At 35.0% G+C, this 21,472-nt stretch overlaps 2 protein-coding genes across 4 annotated transcripts in view; both read right to left on the bottom strand.

Annotated features, from left to right (window-relative positions):
* The window catches only part of LOC135848473 (uncharacterized), a 196,305-nt gene that overhangs the window by 10,965 nt on the left and 163,868 nt on the right, over positions 1-21,472 (bottom strand). The gene's annotated exons all lie outside the window — the stretch shown is intronic.
* Positions 1,003-21,472, bottom strand: part of LOC135849533 (uncharacterized) — a 77,985-nt gene continuing 57,515 nt past the window's right edge. The window contains exons 2-3 of one of the 3 annotated variants that reach the window (XR_010559560.1): positions 5,046-5,212; positions 1,003-2,929 (exon numbers count right to left, since the gene is read on the bottom strand). Coding sequence is in view for 1 of the 3 variants with exons in the window: in XM_065370031.1 (XP_065226103.1) it covers positions 18,129-20,015 (1,887 nt within the window). In the remaining 2 variants the exon portion in view is untranslated. Of the gene's footprint in view, positions 2,930-5,045; positions 5,213-5,473; positions 8,197-10,551; positions 10,720-17,835; positions 20,022-21,472 lie in introns of those variants that run through there. The other 2 variants (XR_010559559.1, XM_065370031.1) reach the window with 2 other exon arrangements.

Below are 21,472 nucleotides of genomic sequence, written 5' to 3'. Positions count from 1 at the left end.
CTCATTTGCATAATTATATGTAATAAAATTATCAATATATGTATGAGTAAAAATCTTTAGCCACTCACCGATTTTAAAAATACAAAGATGACCAGCTACTACATTACTACAACTCAACTGACATACTAAAGTAGCAAGTACATATACAGAGACAGACGTCAACATGAGAAACTGGTGGTATGCCGGGGTGGTACTTCTCCCACCCCGCAGAGTTGGTATTTCTGTAGCTTGTGCCGACGGAGGGTGAAGAGGACTCTCAGCAACATTGCCTTTTTGCCATCCTGGTCTTTTGTATACATACATCAATATTCTATGCAATGAGTAATGCAAGAGGTTACCTCGTTAGTCGTTACCTAGCTAGTACCCTGTATTCGAAATATTGGAGTACTAATGTTTAATGACTTGTAAAAAGGATTAAATTTCTGGGTAGATAACAGTGAGCGGATGAGGTTGATTAATAATTTCACGAGGGAACCTCAAAATCCCAAAAAAGCTGCTGTACATTTAAAAATAACTCGAGAATTCGAAAGTACCTACTTGTAAGAAAAACTTCCTACTAGAATTGGATTAAATTTTGATATTTTTATGGGCCTTTTAGTTTTTCATTTTTACCACATAGAATATTTACCCATAATAAATATACATTTTTTTGAAAAAAAAAGCATAGCCCTGAATTCCCAAAAATGGTAAATTTTGGATTAGCGAAAATTCGCCAAAAATCTAAAAAAAATCTAGTTACGTGACTGAAATTTTAGTTGTAGGGGTTTCATACTATACTCTTTCGATAAATGGCGGTTCCATTCAAAGTGGAAGCGGATACCATGAGAGATTCCTATGTAATATAATTATTTCAGAACTTATATGTAGGTATGCCTAAATTAGCATAGAAAGGTAGGTAAGTTGACATATGTAACAAAATATTTGAAAATGGAGAGAATACTGATTTTATTAAGTTGAAATCGTATAGTTATTAACAAGTAAGTACATATATAATATCGATTGTAAAAATAATGCGTTAACATTACGACCTAAACTAACCCAAAAATAATTTAATTAAATAATTACGAGTAGTTTGTGAATAGTTTATGTACAAGCCGCAAGAATTAACCCAACAGGCAATAAAACAATGATTCATCATCTTCGAATTGTGAGTCATTCAATTCGTGAATCTGAAGCAGGAGTTGCAAATCCTCCTTCAGTAGGTTTCAAGGCGCTCAACCCACATATTAATTAAAATAGGTATCGGCTTCGATTTCTAGTCAAAAAAATTTTCAGTTGGAGACATTTTCTTCAAAAACAGTTTTGGAAAAGAAGTCTCCCAACCGGCACAAACAATTTTGAACCGGACAGAAAGGCATCGAAAGAGAGGCTCAAAATATATCACAAGCCAAAATTTCAGTTTCTGAAATTCATTTTTCGATTTCTGGCTTTTTCAAAATTTAAATTCAGGCCAAAAATGTAGGTACATAAAAAGTCAAAATTTCAGAAAATTGATCTAGAAAGCTGCAATATGGTTTATATCCTATTTTTGACCTGCCGAGTCGATTGAAGATAATTTCCAACCGTTCTGGAGCCTTCAGCTGATTTTAGGTTTGTTTTTTGTTTTCGAAAAACTGCTGTATAAGAGTAAAAATGAAATTCAGTTCTTTGAAGCTCGAATTTACCATCTGTGTTGTCCTTTCGATCTATTTAGGCACCCAGTATCAAAATATTTTCATGAATGATGACGGTTCAAATCCAAAAATTTTCTACAGTGATTATCAGTAAAAAAATCAGATCCGTTGGAGGTTACAGAATGGTACGAAACCGCCACCAATTGACTTGAAAAATCGAAAATATGGTATGTATAAACCAAATTTCAGCTTTTTTCCTTCTCGCGTTCATAACTACGATTTTTGCTTTTTTCTCACAAATGATCATTGGAGAAAATTTTGAATTTGAATCGCAAAAATCCGCTGGAGGTTCCAGAACGGTTCGAAATCATCACCAATCGACTCGGCAGGTCAAAAATTGAGTTTAAACCAAATTTCAGCTTTATAGGTCAATTTGCTAAAATTTTGACTTTTTTCTAATTTTGGCCAAAATTAAATTTTCAAAAATTTACAAAAAAATCGAAAAATGAATTTCAGAACCTGAAATTTTGGCTGGTGATATTTTTTGAGGTCCTCTTTCGATTCTCTTTCGTCGGGTTCAAAATTTTTTTTGCGGGTCATGGAAGATTTCTCTCGTAAATAAGGCAAAATTTTGTGTATGTACGTAATTGATTAGAAAATGGTTTTTCGATTCTTTCATACCGTACTGAATGTTATTTTGAATACTTATCCATAGATCTGAGATCAGACCACCTGCGTTTCAAGCTCATCCGATCATCAGAACTCAATTTCGTCGTGTCTATTCGTTTCTTACGCACAAATGGCCATATTCGTTTGACATCCTCTTCCAACGAATACGTATGAGCAATTACAAACTTTTGCTCCTTACTCAGTCGACCACAACGAATCATTCGTTGGGCTGTTTTTGTAAAATCAATAGCGCCGTTGTGCTGGATAACGAAATCGTCGAAATAACTCAAAATATGGTTTTGATTATGGTGAAATATGCAAAATACAGTGGTGTAATGCCTACGTAGCCAAGCTTTCAACGAAAGCCCAAATGTTTTCACATATTTTTCGATCTGGTTGAAAATAACGTTGGGAATTTTAGGAAGCTTGGACTTGAATGAATTGCGTTTACAGTTTGGACGAAATTGTTCGATTATTCCACGATATTTTTTTATTTCAGCGCGCCATATTTCCTGGGCGAGAACGATCACTGATAGTTCTTGCAGTGAGGCTAGTCGAGGCTCAGCGTCAGGGATGACTTCAGGCATGATGTCGGATTCCCTTTCAGGCATTGTTTGTGGCTGCCTAACTTCGAAACCGCAAATATTCTAGAATTGTAATAATTGAATTAATATGGTGAGACAGGTGAGCAGTTGAGGTGAGTATTTATGGTAATATGCTAACAATAAGTCATCATAATGGCAAGAAACTAGGAAGTCGGTTAAGTAGCATGCATATGAAATGAAATATTTTTATTCAAGTTTATGATAGTGCAACATATTTAGCCCAGTCAAATAGCAGAAAAAAATGGGCGAACCCAAACATAATTGCAAACAAAGGTTTTTTTGGTGAATATTGTCTAGGGTGGTGTGCTGAACAACATACTAAAAATCCCCGCCCCTACCCCACCAGCTAACCCCCCTTCACAGTTGACCAAAGCTCCCCAAAATCAGTTTTTCATCAAGAACTCCTGAAATATTGAATTTTGAATAAAATGAGCCCAGTGATCATTTCATCTCCTCCCCAATACCTATCAAATGAGCTATCGACCAACTCCCTAGCCTCAAGAGGGTGGCGCGGCGCTACGACCCCTCAAAGTGACGCGACGTGATTTCAATAATTTTACATTTTATGATTTGGGACATGTAACCTGTTCTAATTAATAAAATGAATTCAAACTTAGGGAATGGGATTCTTTTGGGAGCTAGAGTTGACCTCTTGAGTGGGGAGGGTCAAAGTAGAAAATTACAGAAAGGTCATTTTTTTGGAGGGGCATAACATGACTCTAAATGGATGAAAAGGGTCCAAAATCATATCATCGGACAGTACTCTATCTGTGATTAACATATCCAAATTTTAGCTTCCTAGGTCATCCCCACCCTATTTAAAAGCGGAATTAAGCTAAAAATCCCCTTACTTTGCCCCTATTTTCGGTTTTTTCCATCTTAAAAGGAGTGGGGATGACCTAGGAAGCTAAAATTTGGATATGTTGATAACAGATAGAGTACTTTTCGATGGTATGATTTTGGACCCTTTTCATCCATTCGGGGTCATGTCATGCCCCTCCAAAAAAATGACCTTTCTGTAATTTTCAACTTTAACCCTCCCCACTCAAGAGGTCAACTCTAGCTTCCAAAAGAATCCCATTCCCCAAGTTTGAATTCATTTTATTAATTAGAACAGGTTACAAGTCCCAAATCATAAAATGTAAAATTATTGAAATCACGTCACTTTGAGGGGTCGTAGCGCCACCCCCCTTGAGGCTAGGGAGTTGGTCGATAGCTCATTTGATAGGTATTGGGGAGGAGATGAAATGATCACTGGGCTCATCTTACTCAAAATTCAATTTTTCAGGAGTTCTTGATGAAAAACTGATTTTGGGGGGCTGTGATCCACTGTGGGGGGTTAGCTCGTGGGGTAGGGGCGGGGACTTTTAGTATGTTGTTCAGCACACCACCCTAGACAATATTCACCAAAAAAACCTTTGTTTGTAATTATGTTTGGGTCAAATTGCATATTGACTGGGCTAATTATGACAATACTAGTAGGAATAATTCCACCCCCTCCCCTCTTTCTATTCTCTGGGACAACTTTTTTTCTTAAAGGGGGCATCCTATAAGGAACCAACATTTCAAAGCAATCTTTCCAAAAAAAAAAAGTTAGCCCTACCAGCCATTTTGATTGACAAGTGAGCCGAAATCGCAGATTTTGCTTTCCAACATAGAACTCCCACGAAATTTTTTGAACTGGAAAAAGCTAAATTGAAAGAGCATGAAAAAAGTCATCACCAGCCAAAATTTCAAGTGCTAAAGTGCCTTTTTCGATTTTTGGCGAATTTTCAAAAATCAAAGTTTGGGGGGAAAAAATCAAAATTTTACCAAATTGACCGAGAAAGCTGCAATTTGGGATATGCCCTATTTTCGACTTGCCAAATCGATTGGAAACTGTTTCGAACCGTTTTGAGCAGTTCTGGAGCCTCCAGTAGATTTTTGAAACTCGAAATTCCCATACGATTTTTATCAAATGGAGTTGGAAAGCCGAAATTTATTCTGCAAACTAATTTCAATACGCTACGAAGTCGACTGCAGGTGGATTTCAAGTCGTTTTGGAGCCTCCGGCGACTTTTTGAAAATTACTGGAGGCTCCAGAACTGCAGCTCAAAGCGATTTGAACACACTGGTCGATTACAATACTAGAAAGAGAAAGTGTAAATAATTTACTTACTTTGAGCAGCTTCGTCTCCAGTTTGACTCTCTTGACTCTTTCTTTCAGTTCGCGAGTTTGTTCTACTGTCTCTCGTATAAGCTTGTCCCTCTCAGCGAGGTCTTTCTCAAGCTCGGCGATCATTTTTAGCAGAACGCTTTCTCGATCCATCGTTTACGGCTTAATTCCTACACAACGAAATATCAACATATTAATTATTAATTTTTTTCGTAACTCCATACCTAAAAAAATCAGTTAAATTTTCAATAAACTATGAACCCCATTTCATATTATCTCCCATCCGGGAGCTCCACCAAAGCCCACATTTTTTCTGAGTAACTTTCAACTCAAAATGAATTTCTGTTATTAGACTCGAAATTCTCATCTTTTTCCGATCTCTTTGTTACTCAATTTAAGGCTTTTGAAAAAAAAATAACATCACGTTAAATTGAAACATTTTATTAAATACATTCTTACGAATTTACATAAAGAACCTGCACTCATAACATAACAAAACTTAGTAAAGACGAATCAGATGATTAGTGAATAATGGATTAATATTATTATAACTGGTTGTCCATCTTGTGAATTGAAGGAGCTACGTGCTTCGTAAAACCTCGAAATTTACCATTTTTGAAATATTTGAATCATTCGAATCATTCAAATGATGCCCATAACCAATAGTATTCGAGTGGACGAACAAAAAATAGTGCTTTGACAAATTGCCTATCTTCAAAATTGAAAGGGCAAACTTGATTTTAAATTTTCAAATTTTTCATTCCCTTGGTATTGAAAATTTTGAATTAGAAAGGTAGGTAAGTTAACATAAGTATGTAACAAAATATTTGAAAATGCAGAAAATACTGATTTTATTAAGTTTAAACGTATAGGCCTAGTTATTAACAAGTAATAAGTACATAGTACATGTGTACATTACATAAATAATATCGATTGTAAAAATAATGCGTTTATATTAAGACCTAAACTAACCCAAGATTTATTTAATTAAATAATTACGAGTATAGTTTATGAATAGTTTATGTACAAGCCGCAAGAATTAACCCAACAGGCAATAAAACAATGATTCATCATCTTCGAAATGTGGGTCATTCAATTCAATTCCTCCTTCAGTAGGTTTCAAGGCGCTCAACCCACATATTAATTAAAATAGGTACTTACTTCAAAAACAGTCTCAGAAATCGAAAGAGGGCCCCAAAATAACCACTAGCTAAAATTCCTGAAGCTGAAATTTATTTTTCGATTTTTGGCAAATTTTTCGAAATTGAAATTCAGGCCAAAATTTATAAAAAGTCAAAATTTCAAAAAATTGACCTGGAAAGCTGAAATTCGGTTTATACCCTATTTTTGACCTGTCGAGTCGATTGGAGATGGTTTCCAACTGTTCTGGAGCCTTCAGCTGATTTTAGGTTTGTTTTTTAAGTTTTCGAAAAACCGCTGTAAGTATAAGGATAAAAATAAAATTCAGTTCTTTGAAGCTCGAATTTACTATCTGTGTGGCCCTTTCGATCTATTTAGGCACGCATTATTAAAATACATACCTATTTTCATGAATTATGTTGGTTCAAATCCAAAAATTTTCTACAGTGATTATCTGTAAAAAAAATCAGATTCGTTGGAGGTTTCAGAATGGTACGAAACCGTCACCAATTGACTCGAAAAATCAAAAATATGGTAGGTATAAACCAAATTTCAGCTTTCTTCCTTCTCGCGTTCACAACTACGATTTTTGCTTTTTTTCCACAAATGATCACTGGAGAGAATTTTAAATTTGGACAAGCACAAAAAGATTTAGATAATACGTGCCTAAATCGATCGAAAAAGGTGCATAGATGGTGACTCTGAGTTTATAGATGCTGGATTTCACTTTAACTCATACCTATACCTACCTATTACAGCGTTTTTTCTAAAACTGGAGAAACCGAAAATCCGCTGGAGGTTCCAGAACGGTTCGAAACCATCACCAATCGACTCGGCAGGTTAAAAATAGAGTTTAAACCAAATTTTAGCTTTCTAGGTCAATTTTCTGAAACTTTGACCCGAATTTGCATTTTCAAAAATTTACAGTAAATCGAAAAATGAATTTCAGAACCTGAAATTTTGGCTGGTGATATATTTTGAGATCTTCTATCGATTCTTCTCCATCGGGTTCAAAAATTTTTGTGCCGGTTGGGAGACTTTCCTCGTAAGCAAGGCAAAATTTAGAGTATGTGATAAGTGATTACATATTGATTAGGCACTTTATAAAAAAAATATAATTATGATCCAACATAAAAATTAGTTTGTTTGCTAAAACTTGCATACCCCATATTTTTCAAATCACCAGAATAAAAAAATGGTTTTGAAGGAATATTTTTGAATTTTGAGAAACCAGAGGGGTTTTTGAAAACACTACTTAGACAGCTATTCGATGATTGATTTTGATGACATTGATAGTCATTGCTTCATTCCTTCATAGTGTCAGTAATTAGTGTGTATTGCATTCATTCTTAACACTTCGTGTGTTATTATGCATATGCTGAATATTACTTTGAAGATTACTTTGAATATCCATAGATACGAGATCACTCCACCTGCTTTCCAAGCTCATCAAATCAGAAAAACTCAATTTCGTCGAGTCTATTCGTTTCTCACGCACAAATGGCCACATTCGTTTGACATCGTCTTCGAACGAATACGTATGAGCAATTACAAACTTTTGCTCCACACTCAATCGATCACAACGAATCATTCGTTGAGCTGTTTTTGTAAAATCAATAGCGCCGTTGTGCTGGATAACGAAATCGTCGAAATGACTCAACATATGGTTTTGATGATTATGATATATGCAGAATACAGTGGTGTAATGCCTACGTAGCCAAGCTTTCAACGAAAGCCCAAATGTTTTCACATATTCTTCGATCCGGTTGAAAATAACGCTGGGCATTTCAGGAAGCATGGACTTTAATGAAATGCGTTTACAGTTTGGACGAAATCGTTCGATTATACCGCGATATTTATTTATTTCAGCGTGCCATATTTCTCGGGTGAGAACGATCAGTGATAGTTCTTGCAGTGAGGCTAGTAGAGTGTCAGCGTCAGGAATCACTTCAGGCATGTCAGATTCCTTTTTAGACTTTTTCAGTTGCCGCCCAACTTCGAAATCGTAAAGATCCTAGAATTGTAACAATTGAGTTAATATGGCGATACGGGTAAGCTGTTGAGGTGAGTATTTATGGTGATAGGTACGCCAAGTAATCATAGTGGCAAGGAATTGAGAAGTAGGTTAATAAGTAGCATGCATATGAATTTGAAAGATTTTTATTCAAGTTTATGATAGTGCAACTTATTATTACAATACGAGTAGGAATAATTCCACCCCCTCCCCTCTTTCGATCCGCTGGGACAACTTTTTTCTTAAGGGGACATCCTAATGAACATTTTAAAGCAAACTTGCCAAAAAAAAGTTGGCCCCAGGGTCATTTCATGTCAACTCAACGTCTCAACCAAAAAAAGGCGATTTCGAAAGTCATTCCTTTCGATTTCGCTCGAATTTTTTTACAATATCTACCCACCCAGTAAGTACGAAAGTCGCAATCAGTTTGGTCCCAACCCCCTCAGGGGGTAGGGGGCTTCCATTATTTTCACATTGTCTCGAGGTACTCAACTTCAGCAGCCCATTCCTCCAAAACTATGATACTTTGATCAAAAATGATTTCACAGTTCGAAAGGGCATTGAATTTTCAACTTTTTAAGTATTTTGAAATTTTCAAAAATTGAAAGTTGAACTTTGAATTTGAAAGTTCAAATTTCAAAATCGCGCTGTAAGTGTGAGCTACCATTTAAAATTTTGAAAAAAATTCCATAGATGTACATTTTGATACTTTTTCGAAATATTTAGGTTTCGAGATGGAACTCTTGACGGAGGGGGAGCACCCCCACCCCCAATTTTGGGTGAAACTTTCGAAAAAAATCTGGGGCATGTGACATATCGAATTGTATGTTTTCGGCAACGCTGAACACGAATATAACGTTAGATTTTTGATTGGACCTCATCCACGACTCCCAACAATTTTTTTGACTTTTACCTATTGGGGGAGGTTCTGGGGGCCATGGGTGAGGTCGATTTAAGAAACTATGACTATATTCGTGTTCAGCGATATCGAAAACATACTATTTCATGTGTCACACGAATCTTTCCATTTTTTTTTGGGTTACCCCCTTTAGGGAGGTGCTGGGGGCCGTGAATGGGGTCCAATCAAAAATCTGACGTCATATTCGTGTTCAGCGTCACCAAAAACATATTATTCCATGTGTCGCACGAACAAAACACTTTTTTGAACTTTTACTCCCTTTGGGGAGGTGCTGGGGGCCGTGGATGGGGACCTATCAAAAATCTAACGTTATATTCGTGTTCAGCGTTGCCGAAAACATACAATTCGATATGTCACATGCCCCAGATTTTTTTTCGAAAGTTTCACCCAAAATTGGGGGTGGGGGTGCTCCCCCTCCGTCAAGAGTTCCATCTCGAAACCTAAATATTTCGAAAAAGTATCAAAATGTACATCTATGGAATTTTTTTCAAAATTTTAAATGGTAGCTCACACTTACAGCGCGATTTTGAAATTTGAACTTTCAAATTCAAAGTTCAACTTTCAATTTTTGAAAATTTCAAAGTACTTAAAAAGTTCAAAATTCAATGCCCTTTCGAACTGTGAAATCAGTTTTGATCAAAGTATCATAGTTTTGGAGGAATGGGCTGCTGAAGTTGAGTACCTCGAGACAATGTGAAAATAATGGAATTCCCCCACCCACCCGACCTCTGAGGGGGCTAGGACCAAACTGATTGCGGCTTTCTTACTTACTGGGTGTGTAGATATTGTAAAAAAAATTTGAGTGAAATCGAAGCACATGACCCAAAAACGTTGGTTGAGTTGACATGGAATGACCCCCCCTACCAACAAAATGGCGGTCATTTTGATTGACAAGTCAGCCGAAATCGCAGATTTTCCTTTCCAACATAGAACTCGCACGAATTTTTTGCACTGGACAAGGCTAGATCGATAGAGCATGAAAAAATTCATCATCAGCCAATATTTCAAGTGCTAAAGTGCATTTTTCGATTTTTGATGAATTTTTAAAAATCATATTCTCGCCAAAAATGTAGAAAAAAATCAAAATGTTACCAAATTGACCTAGAAAGCTAAAATTTGAGATATACCCTATTTTCGACCTGCCAAATCGATTGGAAACTGTTTCAACCCGTTTTGAGCTGTTCTGGAGCCTCCAGTAGATTTTTGAAACTCGAAATTCCCACAAAATTTTCATCAAATGGAGTTGGAAAGCTGAAATTCATTCAGCAAACTAATTTCAATACGCTACAAAGTCGACCGCAGGTGGATTTCAAGCCGTTTTGGAGCCTCTAGTGACTTTTCGAAAATTACCAGAGGCTCCGGAACTGCTCAAAGCGGTTTGAACTCACTGGTCGATTACTATACTAAAGAGAGGAATAAGTAAATAATTTACTTACTCTTAGCCGCTTCGTCTCCTGTTCCGCTCTCTCAGCTCTTTCTTTACACTCACGAATTTTTTCTTTTGTTTCTTGTATAATCTTGTCTTTCTCAGCGAGACCCTTTTCAAGCTACGGCGATTGTGTTTTTCAAAACTCTTTTTCGATCCATTTTTTACAGATTAATTCCTACACAACAAAACATCAACGTATTAAAGTATTGATTTTTTTTGTACCTCCAAACCTAAAAAATCAGTTAAATTATCAATAAACTATGAACCCTATTTCATACGAGTATTTCCCACCCGGGGGCTCCACCAAACCCTAAATTTTTTCTGAGTAACTTTCAACTCAAAATGAAGGCCTTTACTGAATTTAGTCAAAATCATCCAACGTTTGTTCTCTCAAGATCCACCCTATTGTTTGTTTCTCTTGCATGCTTTGAAAAATTTCTGTTATCAAACTCGAAATTTTCATCCTTTTCCGATCTCTTTGTTAGGTATTCAATTTAAGGTCTTTGAAAAAAAAAGAAGACATCACGTTAAATTAAAAATATTTTATTAAATATTTTCTTACGAATTTACATAAAGAACCTGTACCTACTCATATAACATCACAAAACTTGGTAAAGACGAATTATTAGTGATTAGTAAATATTGGATTAATACAGGTGAGTATAAAAATAAAGGGTAGCTAATTCCAAATTTCATTTCTTATAATCAACGAACACTTCCTTAGATCTAAAAAATTACAAAATAAGGGATACAAATTTACAAATTGTCATGTTTCAAGACCAAAATGTTCTACTTCAAGTAGGTAAATATAGACGTAAAGGTATAAATCCGAATAATCGACTACGAAATAATTAATTTTAAGCTACTCAGCTTCATTCGTATAACCGAACTTACTCAAAATAAAACTTCTATTAAATTGTCGATAATAATCACCGAATTCAAAATACTCTGTAGTAGAAATAACAAGCTGTATCAAAGCTAATCCTACAAATGGCGCAATCGCGAGCTTAATTCTTTTCCATTTTTTGATATTATCTAATGTTCTCCTCAAAGCAATCCTCGTTTCTCTCCAACACCTCTGCCTTCTTCTCAGTTCTTCTGCATGGGAATGAGTCCAATCATATCTAAGCAAAGCATGCTTCAACTCATCACCTTTCTCGGTAATAAATGTAGCTATCTGTTCATCGTCCAGTTTAGGTAAAATGAACCTGACAAAAGAGTCCTCATTGTAGGTAAAAAGATCGATGGCTTTTCGCGTTCGATTTTCTGCCTGTATACGATTCCAAAAATACTCCACCGATGGTCTATTGAAAGGCAAACAACGATCAAACATCACTTCATCGATAGGATCATTCCACCAACACCTCGATGTCATCCCCATGTCCTCCAACACATTCCTCCAACGAAAAAGAGGTATTTTATCCAAGCGATCAGTTAGACGATAGATCCAATAATACAATTGCGGATTCTTGGAAAAATCTATATCTAAATTTATCATATTTTCACGTACAAGTGGCCAAAGTCGTGTGATATCGTCTTCGAAAAAGTACGTGCAAGCGATTACGAATTTTTCATCGGAATTAAATTGATCGCTTCGCATCATACGTTCGGCTGTCCTGGCGTAATCAATTTCGCCATTGAAATCGCACACAAAATCGTCGAAGTTTAGCAGAACATCGTTAATATGAGTGTAACGATGAGATGGAAGCACTCTTCTGTAATGATATCTCAGCCAGTGATCCATTGATAGCTCAAATCTGACGATATATGCGTCGATCATGTTATAAATCCTGGATGATAAATTAGGGATCAAGGATTTCGAAGAGATATTCAGTATGTATGGATTGAATGCTTCCCATAGGTATTTTTTCTGATTGTAGCGTCGCCATATTGCCACGCTCAAGGAGATGGCTGATAGCTGTTTTAGTGAGATTGGAGTTGGGTGGAAAATATCGTACGCTCGAGGCGCTCCTAGTATAATTTCAGTCATTTTTAGCTGTTCTTCAATCGGATTAACTTCGAGTTGAACCTGGAATCGTAATGAGCGGATTAATATTGTGAAATGGTGCCTATACTTGAGTAGGCAACAAAAATGAAATCAGGTACAAATGTACAAAGAATATTTATATTAGTGTTGGGTACCTATGTTGAAAAAGGTAGAAGATGGATCGTGAAAAAAAGTTGGAGGATTTTGTGTTGAAAATTACTCAGAGAAAATGTTAGCTCTGAAGGTCCCCCTGGGAAGGAAAAATAGTCCCTCAAAGAAGGGGAATTTAAAAAACATGATTTTTTCATTCTAGTTCCTACCCAACCTGTTTTGGAAAAAATTATCCACTTTCGAAAGATACCTAGTATTTAAGATTTTACGCCGACCTCGCTCGCAACTGTTGCCATCAAAATCTAAGACCATTTTTAGGATTCTACTGAGCGGTTAAAAAGTTGCAAATCACTAATTTATTGGGTTTTGTGTCTTGAAAATTTTTTCTAACGAGTACCTACCTTAAAATTTCACATAATCTTAACTTACTATCTTTTGAATTTTGAAAAGGGGACATTTTTCCAAAGATGGGTTAAAAATAAGGACTAGAGCAGAAAATTTGAGATTTTTTCAAAAATGCACCCCTTTTAGTCGGGGGACCTGCATAAGGATCACTTGCACCCGCTGCCGATCCTCCGGGACAACTTTTTTCTTAAAGGGGACATCCTAAGGAACATTTTAAAGTAAACTTGCCAAAAAAAAAGTTGGCCTTACTTACAAAATGGCGGCTATTTTGATTGACAGGTCAGCCGAAATCGTAGATTTCTACGTTCCAACATACTGGCATAAAAAATTTTAAACTGTACAAAGATAGATCGAAAGAGCAGACAAAAATTGATCACTTGTCAAAATTTTAAGAGCTAAAGTGCCTTTTTCGATTTTTGGTGAATTTTCAAAAATCAAATTTTGGCCAAACTGTGAGAAAAAAATCAAAATTTTACCAAATTGACCTAGAAAGCTGAAATTCGGGATAAATCCTACTTTCGACCTGCCAAATCGATTGGAAACTGTTTCAAACCGTTTTGAGCAGTTCTGGAGCCTCCAGCAGATTTTTGAAACTCGAAATTCCCACAAAATTTCATCAAATGGAGTTGAAAAGCCGAAATTAATGCTGCAAACTAATTTCAATAAGCTGTGAAGTCGACTGCAGGTAAATTTCAAGTCGTTTTGGAGGCTCCAGCGATTTTTTAAAAATTACTGGAGCCTCCAGTAGATTTTTGAAACTCAAAATTCCCACAAAATTTCATCAAATGGAGTTGGACAGCCGAAATTAATTCTGCAAACTAATTTCAATGCGCTATGAAGTCGACTACAGGAGAATTTCAAGTCGTTTTGGAGCCTCCAGCGATTTTTTGAAAATTACTGGTGCTTACAGTAGATTTTTTAAACTTGAAATTTCCCCAAAATTTCATCAAATGGATTTAGCAAGCCGAAATTTACTCTGCGAACTAATTTCAATACAATAATATGAAGTCGACTGCATGGTGGTTTCAAGTGATTTTGAAGCTTCCAGCTACTTTTTGGAATTTTTCAATTCTCCTAAAAACGCCATGAACCCTTTCAAAAAGTCACTGGAGGCTCCAAAATTATACTCGAACCCACCTGAAGTCGTACTCAGAAAAATTGCTGGAGCCTCCAGTAAGTTTTTGAAAATTGAAATTTTCCCAAAATTTCGCCCAAATGGAGATGGAAAGTTGAAATTAACTATGCACTCCAGACGACTTCAGGTGGGTTCGAGTAATTTTGGAGCCTCCAATGGGTCATAATTTCTGGATTTTTGAAAATGTGTCACGTAGATAATTTATCAAAATGAGTTAAAATTTCGTTAAAAATTAAAACATTCCTACGAAAAAGTTTTTTGAGCTTTTTTGAAGAATTTTGAGCCTGAAATGGAATCATTATTTTCTGTATTTTTGGAAAACCTCATGTGACCTATCACCTATCAAAAATTCAAATATTTCGACAAAAATATTTTTTGAGCATTTTTGATAAATTTTTATATTGAAAAGTGACCATTATTTTTAGGATCCACGGATCAATAAGAGTTCAAATTTTTGAAATAACCTGGAGTAGATTTTATGTACCCATAGTTTTAAATCTTCATCTTTTATGTTTTAATCAAGTTTTTTTTACCCTATATTTAAAGCTGAAATTTGTATTCTATGTTCTTACATGCTTAACTTGATACGATGGCAGCAATGCTGCCGCATGTATCTCAAATAAAGAATTTGAATTTGAGGATTTCTGAAAAAGGCGCCAAGCAACGTATCACAATAAGTAGTTGAGATTTCACCAAAAAAAAATCAGTCAAATTTTTTTTGAAGCATTTTTTGAAAAATTGCAGATTAAAAATTTTTTGGTTTCTAGAAATTGACTATCTACTCAAAAAATCGATATAATTACGCAGTTTCAAAATCCTTCAAAAGTGTTTTTTAAAAGTAAAGATGAAAATTTTTGATTATTTATCGAAATTTTCATCCATTGGTTTATTTCATGATCATTTTTTCATGCTCAAAAATATTTTCGTAAAGAAATTTGAATACCTCGTAAAATTTCAGACCATTTTTAATAGATTGCGTGACGTTTTTTCAAGAATCCCTGAAAATCATCACCTACTTTTAAGCTTAAAATTCTTCAAAAATACTCAAAAATATTATGTTTGTCAATTATATCTACTTGGGTATTTAAATTTCGAGCAAAATTCTGACAAAGATTGACTTTTTTTAGAAAAATTACAAGGTTGAAAAAAATACCAGGTAAAAAATTGTAAAGCACGAATTTTCTATTTGGATCTAGAGTGATTTGTGTATTTAATTTGATGAAATTGTTTACGGTATATTTCGAGTGAAAATTATATTGTTCAATTCGAATCAATTGACAGATTTGAATTTAAAAAGAAAAAAAAAGAAAAGCATAAAAGTCTGCTAGAATGAATAATTACGTATGAGACAAATTCAAAAAATAACGAGATTAATTCGGAGCCATAATTATCCAAAAAGGAGCCAAAATAATACTTCATTTTGAAACTCAATAGACATAAAATAACTTATAACATACTTGTGTTATAATTATGGATAGGTACCTAAAATCATATTTGAACTGACGAAAATACAAAGCTCGATGTGTTTTAAAAACACGAGAGAATACAATTTGTACAATACGTAGTAAAATCTTGACGCCAATACCACACACAAAAGAGCAGAACACGTGGGTGGCATAAAAATATTCACGAAGTAGAAGCACGATCACAAGAAACTGGAAAAAGCGTCTCGACTAGTCCTGTAACGCAGGCAGATTTAAAAAGAAAAAAAGATACCCCGGGTAATTTATATACCTACCCAAATAGTTTGCAAAATACAAAACTGCAAATGAATGTACTCCTACATATGTACAAACGACTCTTAGTCAAAATCTTGCACAATGCGAAGCGACAGACAATTAGAACAATAAGGATTCCCAGAAACGAGGAATTCAATGCCTCGGATGCCTACAGATTCTTTTGAAAAGAGGAGACTACACATTACCCATGTATTTGTATATAATTTGTAAAAGCCTATAAGGTTTCTAAGAATCTCAAGGAGAACGCAGCGTTGATAATTTTAAAGCAGATAATAATAATTTTCTCGATTTCAGTAATTATTGTAAATTTCAAAAAGTAGGTAGCCTAAAGAAAAATAGCCAATAACTTATCATTATTTTTTTTTAAATTGGCAATAATGGTAAAAAAATTGACACTACAGATCCAACTGTTTTTCGCTGTGAACTCAGAGAACCTTCTATTTTTTAGCCACTATCACGTTTTAAGGTCGAGAGTCCAGACGTTTATTTTTAAAACCAAAATATTTAACAACAAAAATTCGTAAAAATTTTCAATTGTGTTGGAAATTAAAAATTCTGAGCATAAAAAATGCAACTTTCACTAAATTTATTTTTTAATTTCAGCCATTGCTAACCTTCCAGCCAACTTCTAATTCTCTCTGTTGATGGTACATCTTACTAAAAGCATGAAAATTGAAGCAGCACCCTGAAAAATCCATCTTTAAGGCGAATTTAGTAGTCTGGATGCCTCAAAAATCATTAGGTACTGAAGTGTTTCACTAAAATCTGCACAAACGATGGATTTTTTAAAAATCGAGGTACTTCAGGTGTTGTGTAAGTTGTACTTACCTATTGTCAATTTTTTGCTGATAAGTGACCATTTGTTTCTAATTGAAAATGGTGGTGTTTTTCTCCTTTTTTTTTTTTTTTTGAGGTAAGATGGAATTTTATTATTAGACCAGATCAGATCCGAACGTCTCCTGCCCCCAATTCGACCTGATCAGATTGTGTAAAAAAAAAAAAACGGATATCGAGGACCTTCGTTTTGTGTTGTGAGTCATCGGAGAATTTTTTGAGTAGGTAAAGTGTTTGAAAATTTTTAACCTTCGAAATAATATAACGATAAGATCACGTTTTCACGATTTCATCGAAGTAAAATGTCAGAATTTGACCTAATAAAAAAGCCCAATTTGAAAGTTACAGGAAAAATAATATGAAAAATTATCGAGCACTTGCTGGTGGGTTTCAAATGTAAATTTTAATTTATTTGAAAAAATATGCACAAACGTCTTTATTAGGAGTGCCTAAAGTGGGGGAGGGGGGGGGGTTCTAAAAAAACAAAGGTTCAAAATTACGAATATACAAGGAGCTTAATTGAACTTCTTCATCTAGATAGTTGAATATAGTATACCTCAAAACGTTACGTTTCGTGCAAATTGCAGATTTTTACTTTTCTAGGCGTTCCCAAAATATCGAAATTACAAAAAAACGGGAGAATTGGATTTTCGAGTACCAGCGGAAAATTTCATTGAGCTGAAAATCTGGTTGTTAATGAAGGTCCTTCAGATGCTAATAAACTGTAAAACGCTTTTTAACGGGGTTCAAAGGGGTAGGTTCGAAATTGTGGTTCCAAAATTTTCCAAAAATTACCCCCCCCCCAATTTCTGACCCTGAGGGTCGAAAATAGGGAAATCACCTCGCATAATGTTTATAGGGCTCAAATAGATACCTACCTTACAATACAAAAGTTTTTAAAAATAATACTCAGTGGTTCCTAAAATTCTTTTTTTATTCACAACTTTGGGAAACCCTGGAGCCCAAAAAAACGGTCATTTTGGGTTAACAGACCACAGATTCGTACTTGGGACATTTATTGCAACATTTTAATAGGGGTTGAGTCGATAACAAATTTGAGAAAGAACATTTTGAACACAGTTGAGCAAAGAGAATCCATTTAATAATTGATAAGTCTGTAGTACAACAATAGGTAGGTACATTAATGTAAACTAAATTAAAAAAAAAATTAAAATTAAAGTAGAGAAAGTTAACATCATATTGCATCAATTATTCATACGATTTCTTAAAAATATCAACTTATGAATATTACATTCTATGATCTGATCAGTGATCACACCCAATCTTTTTCCACCGGGTATGAAACATTGAAGATATAAATAGTACCTATCTAGGACACAGACACAAGATTTTCTTCAAACTTGGCAACTTCATCACGCAGTTCCCAAACACCACCCCTCTACTCGATCAGCTGGAGATCCTGAATACAAATATGCATTCAACGGATCATTAGCACGTCTAGCTTCTCTCAAATGATCGACTATACGTGTTTTTATCCGCTGCATCATTTCTTCCGTCGACACAAATGCTTCCATAAATTCAATAAATTGCTCAAACTGAAAATGCTGCGATTTGAAGGCCTCCTGAGGAAGCATGAGTTCGGTCGCCGGAGACGACATTAGTTGATTTTTAAAATCAGTAGCAAGATCAGCGTTGCCATAAGCGTCGCTGATGAACTTATCAAATTGTTTGGCATGTTTGAAAAACCTGTATCGAAAAACAGAAGTTTCGCCGAGAAACTTTGTTTGCAGCAATTGCTGTTTGTAATGCTTTGCTGAATCTTCATCTTTCGGAAAACAAAAATTCACAAGCTTGTTTAGTTCTTCGAAGTGCACATAAGTGAGCAATGAACCACCGATTTGTCGTACAATTTCGCTTCCGGCAATCACGTTCTCTTTATATTCGACAATCGCATCATTATTTTCGAAGCACATCTCCATTATTCTTTGCAAATCGTCGAAATCAGTGCCTTGAATTAAGTCATGCCAGCAGTTGGACCAAAATGAATTTCTCTCTTTCAAAGAAGCGTCTGAAAGAATGGTAAAGAGGAATTCGGAAGAATTAATAGGACCTTCATCGCTACGTTTGTACGTGCTGGGTTGATAAGTGTAATCGTGATTTAATTCATACAATCTCAAGTTGGGTAAAATGTTTTTCGTCACTGATGTTCTGAAATTCTGTGGAGAACTACTCCATACTAAACGAAATCGACATATCCATTCCTTCAACCTATTCATTTCATGCTCATTGTTTTGCCAATCCTTAAACCTATAGGATCTGTAATATTTACCTTCGAGTTTCAACAATTTTACAATTAATTCTCCAAATGCATCTTCGTTCAATACCTTTTTCACGTACTCCCAAGCTCGAAGAAAACATTTCTCATTGCGATCACGACAACTAGGCGTAATACGCTTATCTTGCATCAAAAAAAATATCAACGCGTATCTTGTGTGATTAAAAAATTCTTCAAGCTGCTGGTCGTTCAATTTTGGTAAAAGCAGCTCTACAAAAGATAATCCACTTAGACAAGAAAATTCCACGGCTTTGATTAGTTTTTCAGTAGGAGATAACCGATTCCAGAAATATTGCCAGGATGCCTCTTTGCGATAGATGCACGCATCAAACATCACTACATCGATAGATACATTCTCGTAGTTCGGTATCTTATCCAACCGATCGCTGAGACAGCAAAACCAATAGTACAATTGAGGGCATTTGAAATAATCTATTTTATCCCAACCCATCTTTTTCCATACTGATGACCAAATTCGTCGAACATCGTCCTCAAAGCAGTACATACAAGCGACCTTGAATTTCTTAGCTTTGCTCAACTTGTCACAATGCATCATACGTTCTGCAGTCTTGATGTAATCAATGCCACCGGCAGAATCGCTGACAAAATCATTGAAGTCGTACAAAATATAATTTTGACATCCGTAATGAAAAAAAAATATTGCTTTGTAATGCTCATTTAGCCAATTTTCCACTGAAAGCTCAAGTTTTTTGACATATTCCTCGATCGTATCATAAATGGAGGTTGGCAAATCTGGAAATTTTTCTCGCAATGAGGTGTGTAGTTTTTTCGGATTAAAGTTCTCCAATTCGTTCTTCGTACGATATTTGTTCACTTCGTCGCGCAATACTTGGAAGGCAATGGCGATGGCTGAATTTTCTTTCAGAATTGGAACAGCCCGTTCAGGATCGTACACGTTTGATATTCTGGCCATTTCTCGTTCTTGATTCAGCTCAAGTTCCATTCAAATCTAAAATCATAACCGTTGAATTAATACCTACTGGGATATGAATAGGTATAAACAAAACTAAAAAGCAGCATTTCGCACAAAATAATAAGTTTGGCTTTCAAAAAAATCGCATCGTACTGTAATTCTCACTGGTGATTTATTTAAAATTTTTACTTTGTGTAGGTCATTATTAGTTTCAAGGGTCATTACATGACACATGACAAATCAGCTCGAATAAACGAGTTAGCATTTTTCTGGTACACGTAAATGATTCCAGCAGAAATATGTACATACAAAGCCCTGAATTTTGCCAAATTTTGTGTCATTATTTCGGTCCGATTTCCAACAAGATTTTATGACGATGAAAAATCTTCTGTTTGCGACCTAGATCTTTGTGTTTTTTTTCTTTTTTTGGTCAAAGGCATTTCTTTCACCAAGTTGTTATTTTCGCTCAACTTGTGAAATGCCGGATAAGATTCTTTACTATTGTTATTACAATTTTCTTAATCATTTTTTGAATTTTTTTTTTCAAAAACTGCTCTCGACTAATTTGATTTACTAATTTTGTTGCATTATTTCCGAAAAAAATACAATTAAGTAATAGATATTCATTTGTTTTGTTGGAAATGAAGAATTTCAAAACTTTCATTTTCCAAAATGATTTTTCTTTGAAAGCTCATTTTTTTGTGATTTTCCAATTGAGCAGGGTGCCCTTTAACACTTTTCAAAGCAGTTTATTTCCCCTACATCAGGATGTATCTAACAAAACTCCCGGACAAAAAAATCATGACTTTTTTCATGACCCGTTTTTCACATTGTTATCACATGAAAATACCCCCTCCCTCACCCCACCATGAAAAAATTAAATATGTACTTAATTTGAAACTGCGAGGAAATCGTATAGGGTTGCCATTTTTCAAGTTTCATCAAAATCGGTTCAACCGTTCCTGAGAAATAATTTTTTTAAAAGTTCAATTTTAAATGAATTCGTGTGCCAAGTCTTTACTTAAATATTTAAGTACTCGTATGTGATGAGGTGAATTTACACATAAAATTTAATTTCTCAGCAACGGCTGAATCGATTTTGATCAAATTTGAAATTTCAGAACTACACTACTTAGCGGAGATTTCGCCATCATCATCAAGTTCCAAATAAAGTTCAAAGCTTCCAAGTTTATCGAGCGACAAAATTTTTTTTCGACATTTTTCACTTAAAAATAATTACCTTGAGTAACGACTGAACCAATTTTTCTGAAACTTGAAGTATCACAAGTCCATCACCATTCCTATGATGCCAGACTTGTACCATGATCCTAAAGTTCGTAGCTTTCGCGCGTAATCGAACACAAAATTTTCAAAAGCTCAAAGCTTTCAAATTTGTCGAGCGACAACATTTTTTTTCAGAATTTTTCAAAACTCATTACCTAGAAAATGGCTGAACTGATTTCGATGAAACTTGAAATCTCACTAGG

Source organism: Planococcus citri, chromosome 5, assembly GCF_950023065.1.
Source record: "Planococcus citri chromosome 5, ihPlaCitr1.1, whole genome shotgun sequence".
Taxonomy (NCBI): domain Eukaryota; kingdom Metazoa; phylum Arthropoda; class Insecta; order Hemiptera; family Pseudococcidae; genus Planococcus; species Planococcus citri.
The sequence above is the reverse complement of the archived record's forward strand: the minus strand, read 5'-3'. Positions and strand labels throughout refer to the sequence as shown.